Below are 10,162 nucleotides of genomic sequence, written 5' to 3'. Positions count from 1 at the left end.
ATCGTGTCGATGCAGCGGTCTGGAAGTGGGTGGTTTGAGACATTGCTCAACAGTCATATGAACTTGAGCTCCAATGGGGAAATTTTCGGACCGTCTGAGAGGAGGAACAATGTTTCCATGATTTACAAGACGCTGGATAAAGTTTATAATCTTGATTGGTTTAGCAGTGCGTCCAAGAATGAGTGCTCGGCTGCTGTTGGCTTCAAATGGATGATAAATCAGGTAATATATATACTTAATCCTTGAACCATACTCCACACATGACATGCTCTCAATTTTTATTACATTTTGTTTGTTAAATAAATTAAATATTTGACTACAACTCATCAAATAAATTAACTTTAAATATGCGTAAACTGAGTTAGAAAAAATTGTAAGTTTAGTCCTGTAAGTATGGAAGGTGGTAATTTTAGCCATGAATTTATTTTGACAATTTTCTCCGATAATTTAAATTTTTTCCAGAAGAAATAACACTTTTAATACCCGTAACTTAGGGTCTTGGTTACGAGATTCTCATTTGGTCCTGTAATTTTTATAAAAATAGTACTTTTGGACTATTGTACCTTTCCATTAGATATTTTAGTAAAAAATATCATATGTTTAGCACGTGCTCTTTAAGGTCTTTACACTTTTGTTCATATTGGTTATGAAATTCTTACTTTTTTGTCTCGTAACTTTAAAAAAATGAGCACTTTTGATTCAATACACTTAATTAATAGCTACGTGGCATTTGTCATTAAATATCTGACGGGAAGATCTCAAGAACCATCCCTAACCAATGTGACCAAACGTGAAAAAGCCTTAAGTTGTGCGATAAAAAAAAAAAAAAAAATTAGTTCCCGATTTCGCATATTGAGGACAGAAATGAATGAAAAGATGTGCAGCCAGTTACGCGGGTCATTTTCATCCTCAATGCGTAAAAATTTTAAAATTACAAAATAAAATTATGAAAACAAATTGATAGATGAGGGAAAAGATTTGGACGTGTCAGTTAATTTATCCCTAATACTTCCTTGAAGAATTTGAGAAAGTGGATGCCTCTTAAGATAAAGAAATGAGGAGTGTAAATGCTGAGAGAAATGTATTTTATGTTGAATTTGAAGGGGTTGATGGAGCATCATGAAGAGGTAGCAGACTACTTCAACACAAGAGGAGTGTCCTTAATATTTCTGTTGAGGAGAAATCTTCTTCGCAGGATGATTTCACTGCTTGCTAATACATACGACAAGAATGTCAAACTCTTGAATGGAACACATAAATCCCATGTTCATTCACCACATGAGGTACTACTTCTGCATTTTCTGACGTAAAAACATCACTAGAACATCATCCTACGCATACGGTGAAAACGTAATTGTCCTAATTAATGAAAATGCAGGCCGAGGTACTTGCAGGATACAAGCCCACCCTCAACGTATCGACACTCGTATCCAACATAAGGTCGGCAGAGGGGACGGCAGCAAGAGCCCTGGAATGCTTCAAGACCACTCGCCACATTGTGTTATACTATGAAGACATAATTACCAACCACACGGTAAGATTCGTTCGTAGCAGTTGCAGGCGCTGTTGATTGTTCTTGATTCTGTGAAAACTGAGGTTGATGTCTCTTCCCTTTCATTCATTTTATTACAGAAACTAGTAGAAGTGCAAGAGTTCTTGAAGCTGCCCTCACAAAACCTTACGAGTGGACAGGTTAAGATACACAGCGGCCCTCTTTCAAGATATGTCGCCAACTGGGAAGATGTCCGGAAAACGCTCCAGGGAACTTCGTACGAGAATTTGTTGAATACAGACTATAAATCGTGATTTCTATGGCAATGCAATCCAGGTTGCATTGCCCATAGGTTTGTAACAATAAGGAAAGGGACTATGGCTATGCAATACTTATTGCGAATATAAATGTCTTGTCTGAAAATACACCCACTGATAATTTTTGAGAAAATTACACTTTTTGTACCACAATATAGGGTATTCCGCAATCTTGATACCATTCTTTTCTAAATGTGGTGCCATATAAAGGGTGTTGTTTACATATTACATAGTCATTAGTTTTTTAACGAAACAAGCACATAACCGTTAAATCTGAACATTTAATTGCATTTTAGTGCCACACTATACGATTCGCTGGTACCATATTTTTTTTAGTTGACCAAAAATAATACTACAAAGTTGGTCATTAAGCTTATTGTTTTGACACCCAAATTAATGTCATGTGAATTACACATGATGAAGCTAGCATCATGTCGAAAGGGTGAAACGGAGTTGCTGCCAGGAAATATATATGCATGTATATAGCCCCATTCATCCCGAAATCGATTTTCCATCTATAAACCCCAATCCTAAGCAAGAATCATCCAAATCAACACAAGGCTACATGTTAATTGTTATCAAGGAGTGTGATTAACATCAAGCACATAATTATGAAATTGTATAATGAGGCTTCGTTTATGGCTGAAACAGGTACTATTCATATGGGGATTTTCAATGACTCTTCAAATGGTCGCATGATTTTAATCCAAACGTTGGAAACGTCTCCTGAAGTTGTGTGTGTTGAGCCGACTCAATATTTGCGATCTTTAGAAAATTCAGCCAAACCCAACCCGACAACTTATAATTGGATTAGGAAGATTGTTGCTATATTTAGTATAAAGTCAATCACATATATAATTATGTTAGTATTTTGTGACAGTTTATGCTTTTATTACAATTATTGTGTCATAATATAATAAATGCATTTTTCTGTAGTAATAATTATAAAAGTTATAAAAATATGAGATACCCATTACAATGTATACAAGATAAACACTTGTGCATGATTATATGTTTATTTCAAAAAAAATACAAAGAAATCAATTTTTTTATGAATAAAATTTTGAAAAAAAAATTATTTCGAATTAAATTATATAAGAAATTCATCATAATAATATATAAATATTAAACAAAAATTATTTGAAATAAAATAAGATGATCACAAAACAAATCATAACAAAATCATGATATCATCTTAAGTTCGGACATTTATCAACGACAACACAAAGAATATAAAAAATTACTACTGATCAAGAATTAATGAACTAATTGATCTCATTTACATAATATATATTATACAATACCGATAAAAACTATGGTACTTATTTTTATAGTCTTGAATATTAGTGTATGTACTATTGAAACTATTATATAAACATTTGAAAATTTCTAGTATACTATTATTATTCATGTTCTTGTTCTTCATCATATTATTATTATTATTATTATTATCATGATCATGATTATCGTGGTCTATATAAATATAAAACCAAATTCAATTGCTAAAATACGATCTTTTTCTATTAACATAAGACCAATCCAACCCAACCCACCCTCTGCCAATTGCAATGTGATTTGGATTGAGTCGATCGGTTGGATGGCCCGGCGATTTTGTTCAACAAACCTAACTATGAATAGCATCGAATCACTCGACGTAGAATCAAAATATAGCAACTTCATCACGAAATAAAAGAAAATGAACAAACCCTGGTTAGAACTTTAGCTAATCATGTTGGATCAACAAAGATAACACAAAAACAGTATTCTTTACCTCTTTGCTTCTTTACATTCTACATATACTCTGTACACTTTCCTACCCTATTTTTCTTTTTTCTTTTTCTTTGTCTAAATGCTTACAACTCAAGTAATCAAACTCCACAGATCAATGAGTTACTGATCCATTAACAGATGAGAATTCTGGTTCTACTGTTTTTTCAATAACAAATTGGTCAACAATCCTTACAGTGTTAAGAGGATCTTGTTGAGATGAAGCCGATCGCCATTTGCTCGGAAATTTTCTCCTGTGGCTGAGGTTTTGCGGCAGTTTCGATTCACCTTCCCAACTTGGATCGAGCTTCCACTCTTTCGGTACCTTAACAGTGCACGTAGAACGAAGCTTATAACTCAGCCCGGGAAACAATAAAGAGAATTTTATAGATGGGATTCTCTTTTCTTACCTTATCTACTGCAAGGGTGAAGACTTCAAGATCACCTTTCAGGTTTATATGGAACCGAGTGAATGACTTGTAGTTAGCAATGCGGAGGGATGAGAAGGCTTCGTCAAAGTGTATGTGGAGCCAATTGATGCAGACATAAAGGTAGCTTCCGAAGACCAACGAGACTATGGGAGTGGAGAAGACCCAGAAATAAAGAAAGACGGAGGCATAATATATTGCAGCCCCTCCTCGGGAAAGTGAATCCATCCCATTTTTGCAGATATTATTCCGGCTGACGGCCATTACCTGAAAATTTGAAAGAGTGGGAGATGAGAAGAGATGGACACGGATGATGAAGTCAGATCAGAATAGTCGTGTAGCATTTTTTTACCTCTGGAATGTCAAATGCAGACATCAGATACTTAATGCACGCTGGATAAAGGCCAAACGTCCACTGCTCAATACGCGCCCGTAGGCCAGTTGGGTCAGGAAAATGCTCACTCTCCACAGATCGATACCATTCATACAGAGTGTGATAACCTGAGATTAAAAATTGCTTGAATCAGCATTGGCTATCCTAAGAGAGCACCCCTGGCATATACAAGAGCTTACTTAGATACTATTATTTCTGTTACTTAGAGAACTTCAGTAACCCAGTCACCTGAAGTTGCCAACAATTTATGTCTAATGCATGTCTCAATGCCCAATTCCAAGAGCACCATCAGAATCAAGGCAGCCGACAGGTGTGCAGAAACATGGAGAATGCCGATTATTACTTTCCTCTTTCGAGACACTTTTGAGGGCACAAAGGTAATAGCAGTAACTAGAAGAAAGAAAGCCCCAGCTGAGGATACATATGAGCTTCCGAGCATATACACAAAAGCATCCCATACTGTGCCAAAGAAGCTCTTTAAGTGACCAGAAAAAGTGTCGTCCTGTAGAATGTGATCTAGCTTACACTAGACAACGAGGGGAAGCAATCAGTCGTCTTTCAATAGTTCAAATTAATTCTCTATGAAATGTAGATGCCTTGGATCTAGATTGATCGATCAAATTACAGCTTTTTCAAGGCAAATACAGGCAAAATGATTACCTGTGGAAACATGGAAAAGGCCAAGATAAAGTATATAATGCCACCAATGAAGTCAAACTGCCAATTTTTCTTCCGAAACTTCAGTATATTTCCTAAAGCAATCTGCATCAGATTATCAACATAATTGGCGTCAAATATGATAAGGTTAGCCTTTGACAAAGTAGTCGTATTATGATACAGTTTATGTATACCCTGCTTGAGTCTTCAAAAGATGGATAAGATGCCTTGCTTTCATAAGATACCCCATCTAAACTGTTAAAACCACTAAAGACATGAGTCGGATGCAGAAAAGCCCCACCACAACCATTAACAAGCAAATGCTGCACGTATACAGGCTTCTCTGATGGAATGTATGAATGACGCATGTAATGATGCAAGTCCCCAGCCATTCGAAGCTTACACCTCCCTCTTAGATGGTCACGTATCAGGTGTGAGATGTTCTTCCCAGTCACATCATTCCAGTACCAATCGAGAAGCCAATTAGGTTCATGGGTCATGATAATCACAGAATCATAGTCCCCTACCTGGAAAATATTGTAAATAAATAAAAATATTCACCTGGCAGAATATCAGCCAAAAAGCAACTAAAAGAGCAATTACGATGCAAACGAAAAGGAAAGCAAGATATGGGCGGCACTTGACAATTTTCATGGATTTTATTATTTATGGATTATATTTCAAGAGGGAGTTTTTGTGGAAACACTTGTAGGATTTAGAAAATTACGTGCATTATTTCTCTGCTGCATCACAGGATATATAAACATTCAGGACCAGGAACAAGGTAATAAAGATATATCAGAGATGATGACAAAGTAAATTCAACAAAAAAGAAAAGTTAAAGAAGAATCCATTTTTGTTCACATCTGAATTTTTCATCATTATTTCTAGGTGATTTCTTCTGTTCTTTCAACTTGTAGTCAAATCATTTCAAGATAGACAACCGGCTGAAAACAACTAGAACGTGATTTACTCAAGCTCAAACATGCTCTAATTCATGTAATCAACAAAACTAGTCCTCCGGTCAATAGCTTATTTGTTCTAGCATTCAAACTTTATGTCTGGTTTAAATTGTTAGTAAATGCTCGCTTATTGCAGTTAGTCTTTTATTTTATGACATAAACAATAGTAAACCAAACAAATGGATTGTTTCAGCTCCCAGCAACCATAATATAACATTTACAACCAGAACCTAAAGAGGGTACCTTTTCCTTAATCAGTTCCGAGAAGAACTTGAATTGGTAGACATCAATATCACAATGGAGAGCAAGGTCAAGACCAAAGACCCACCATCCTTTTGGTAGCTGAAGGGCAAAATAGCTCTTCTTTTGAGGCATAAACCATCCGCCTAACCAGCTCTTGTGGCAAATATACCGCATAAATGTTTGAAGCCCATCAAACCAATCTGTAAACCAGCAAAGATGCTAAATCATGTCAAAATTGTACTGGCAAAGGAGGAGCTAAAGACAACTAAAATACAAAAATTAATTAGTGCAAAGCAATTATAGTTAAAAATAAACACAACATGCCAGTGATTCTAGAGAGTAACAAATGAAGGCATTAGAAGAAAGCCTGGATGAAGAACTAAAACCAACCATGATTTCCAGGTATGAGGAAGCACTGAGGCCCATCATACTGCTTAAGTGTTGACACCCCACAAGGCAATTCTGGTTTGTTCACAGCTATATGCTCCTCTTTATACCAGACAGGAGGCTGAAGAGCATATTCAAAAGGACGGAAAAGGCGTCTCTCATATGTAAATGTTGATGGATTAGGATACCTGAAAAACAAACATGCAATTCAGAATACCTACCAAATAAACTAATTTTGGATCCAGCAGGTGATATATCAGTATCTTATAATATAATATAGTAAACAACAATAAGATAGCAAGTTTGTTTAATCAACAAACACCTGCAACCATCAGGGACAAAATTTACACTTTCTCAGGCCATGCTAACATCAATAAAATACTCCTCTCCAAAATCAGAACTCGGATATTATTCAATACACATTTAAAATTAAGAGATTTTACATTGATGAAGATGAAAATAGTTAAAACTGTCAGCTCATAATAACAAGCCATAGTTAAGAAATAAACCACCGATTCCTAACTTTTAACATTATAAGACATATAATATGTATGTCAGTTAGAGAGTACTTTCAGATCAAAAAAAAAGTTTGAGGGTACTTAAACTAACATAAACTATCTGAAAATCCAAAATTGCAGTGATCTTAATCTATAATAGATAAGACCAAGAAATAACCAGCAAAGAAATAACTGTGTAATTGGCTTTTAACCATTTTGACAAGGATGATAAAAGTCCAAACAAACCCATTTTCCCAAGTTAAACATTTAGGTAATTTACAAGGTGGGATGGAGCCAGATAACGGGTCCAATCTCAACCTAGGCTGGTGTTTACTTATCCTTCCCAAACCTACCTAGTTCGAAGTTTACTAGCAAATGGTCAGACTTGCTATTGTGGCTCAATTAGCCGGGGAAAATTTATCCCACCTCAAGGGTGTGGATAACTTATCCCAGGCCTATCCCATTGGACCCATAGGGTGCAAATTGTCTGTAATGTCCTTCTAAATTGGGCCCACCTAAAGATTCTTGGGTCAATTTGGGAATTTTGCATTTAATCACACATGTTATCCTATGTAGTAAATGGTGTATTAGCACATACATAATTTTATCATCTTTGTTTGAGACAATGTAGTAAATGCTGAATTATTATCTTCTTGAGAGACAATGTAGTAAATGCTGAATTATTATCTTCTTGAGAGACAATGTAGTAAATGCTGAATTATTAATTCATACCTGATCCTATCCTACATTCAACCCCGGTTTTCCTATCCCCCACTTATCCCACCCAACAAAGCAAACAGAGCCTTAGATAAATTTTCATTAGCAGGCTGATAGGATGAATTAACAGAAAAGATACTGCTGACTACCAAAAAAACCAAACAGCAACATTTGTGCCTGTAATAAAATCTGTTTGTTATCTGGCAGAAGAAATTACCGGATTCAAGGAACATTGCACAGAAGCTAGAAAGATTAAACCCCATTAGTTTGCAGGTATATTAACCCTTAGACCAAACCAAAGGCCAGTGCAGCATAATGCAACAGGAGCAGGAAGCAACTAACTTACCAAATGTAGAACAAATGGAATTATTTTGTGGATATGATAAGAACTACGACTAATTATAGAAAATGACATAATCCTGTTATCAATATGATGGAAGCATATAGTCTTCTAGAATCCTAGCTATGCATCCGAAAGTAATGAAGACATGAAGTCCTATCAATATGCTATTTTACCAGAAAATTGATATGGTCCTTATAATACTGAACAATTACTTAGATATTAAGCTATCACAAGAAAAGCTTTCATTTACCTGACGAAACCTAAACGGCTAAACCAAAATCCAAAAAAACATTAGTGGCAGAAAAGAAGTTAGAGAGCTTACGCAAGATCACCCCCGATAAGGAGCAGGTTAGCACGTGGCAGTGTAACCAGAGAATCATTACTCCGAATTCTAACTGATGGCTGAGCAAGAAGCCGTGCCACACTATACGAAGAATTTCCACCATCACCAGTATCCGCCATAAAGTCAAACCAAAGTTCATCGTCCTCACTGAACTGGTCGTACAAAAGATCTTCTTGCTTCGCTCCATCTTCAACCCTACTCATTGCAGCCTATCAAAAGATGGCACCAACAATCAGTACAGCATCACAGAATAAAGCTATCAACTTACTGTTTGATGAAAAATTAAAATAATTTATCAAAAAAATACCAACAATTAGCAAAAGGAAGTATCCTTGTTACGAGAAAAAAGAAAACATTCTCAAACACATTGACTACAACTCTTCCTCCTGTTAGTAGATTCATCAACAAGAGATATATCTTTCGGATACACGACCAAGACTAAAGCAAAGTCCCAATAAGCAGGCTCCACTGAACTTATGTAAAAAGTGAAAGGGTAAGAAACCCTCATTGAAGATCAGTCGATTCGAACATACTAAAAACTATGTCAACAAGATTGAAATGTCATAGATACCTGCATCATACGCATGTCAAAACGCCCAACAAACACCGTCACTGATACCAGCAGGTCAAAGACTGTCTTAAATAAATCAGCAGATGTCCTACATCATATCATTAGAAAGGTTATCATGATTGAGAGTATCCATCTGATTGTAAAGAACTGCATCCATGTGTCTCAGACACACACACAGACACACACAGAAAGAGAAAGAGAGACAGAGAGATACCCTGAATACCAAGGGACCATATCCAAGAAGTCAGGCTTCATTTGCTTCTTTTTCAACTTCTCAAATTCTTTTTGCGACACGGGGTGAGTAAGGGCCCATCTGTTATTGTTAGACACCAAGGAGACAGCAGATCAATCTACTGACTAAATAAGAGATTGGAAACATGACGAGAGGGGACAACATTTCAAAAACTTCCCCAATATTTGCGCGATATACAACCTCCCAAGTTTACTTAAATAGTAAACAAAGAATAAAACAAACAAGAAATGATATGGATTTGGAAAGGCAATGCAATAGTGGCCAGTTGAATAGAACCAACAGACTACTCTTGAACTCATTGTTTGCACCCATTATTACAGCCTAACCAAGCAAAATAAGTAAATGAATGAAAAAGGATCATGATTAAATTAACCCACAGTCTCATGATTTATCTTTAATGCTTCAGAATGGACCTTAGCAGACAATAAAAAAGGCAAAATATGTTAAACTTATGAATTATACAGCAAGGTTATAAGTTAATTCTCACCCTGTCGATCTTTCGACAACATAATTGGCAATGTAGAGGCCTATAAAAGTGGCCCATAGTGAATATATTGGAGAAATTTCAGCTGGTGATTCTGCACACGAGCCACCGCTACAAGTCAGCTGAAAACGTGTAACACAAATGCACAGCAGCGTGAGATAATTAACCAATGATAAGAAAAATACTAAATAACAACGAAAAATCATACCTCGCCATAGATGACCCATTTTGATAAAAATGGATAATCACTAGCAGAACCAACCGGAGCAAACCAAGATGAACAAACTTGATCTTTAAATTGATTCAT

General features: G+C 35.9%; 2 protein-coding genes across 2 annotated transcripts in view; one reads left to right on the top strand and one right to left on the bottom strand.

Moving 5' to 3' along the window:
• Positions 1–2,012, top strand: part of LOC105166314 (nodulation protein H) — a gene marked incomplete in the record, with an annotated part of 3,355 nt that extends 1,343 nt beyond the window's left edge. The window contains 4 exon segments of the mRNA XM_011085622.2: positions 1–222; positions 1,104–1,283; positions 1,379–1,534; positions 1,633–2,012. Of these exon segments, the coding sequence (XP_011083924.2) occupies positions 1–222; positions 1,104–1,283; positions 1,379–1,534; positions 1,633–1,806 (732 nt within the window).
• Positions 3,502–10,162, bottom strand: part of LOC105166233 — a gene marked incomplete in the record, with an annotated part of 8,569 nt that continues 1,908 nt past the window's right edge. The window contains 12 exon segments of the mRNA XM_020695385.1: positions 3,502–3,901; positions 3,987–4,271; positions 4,357–4,505; positions 4,627–4,924; positions 5,059–5,160; positions 5,250–5,582; positions 6,261–6,460; positions 6,651–6,835; positions 8,527–8,756; positions 9,119–9,206; positions 9,333–9,431; positions 9,859–9,977. Of these exon segments, the coding sequence (XP_020551044.1) occupies positions 3,692–3,901; positions 3,987–4,271; positions 4,357–4,505; positions 4,627–4,924; positions 5,059–5,160; positions 5,250–5,582; positions 6,261–6,460; positions 6,651–6,835; positions 8,527–8,756; positions 9,119–9,206; positions 9,333–9,431; positions 9,859–9,977 (2,298 nt within the window).

The sequence above is a fragment of the Sesamum indicum genome, linkage group LG7 (genome assembly GCF_000512975.1).
Source record: "Sesamum indicum cultivar Zhongzhi No. 13 linkage group LG7, S_indicum_v1.0, whole genome shotgun sequence".
Taxonomy (NCBI): domain Eukaryota; kingdom Viridiplantae; phylum Streptophyta; class Magnoliopsida; order Lamiales; family Pedaliaceae; genus Sesamum; species Sesamum indicum.
This window is presented reverse-complemented; position numbering and strand designations above follow the sequence as displayed.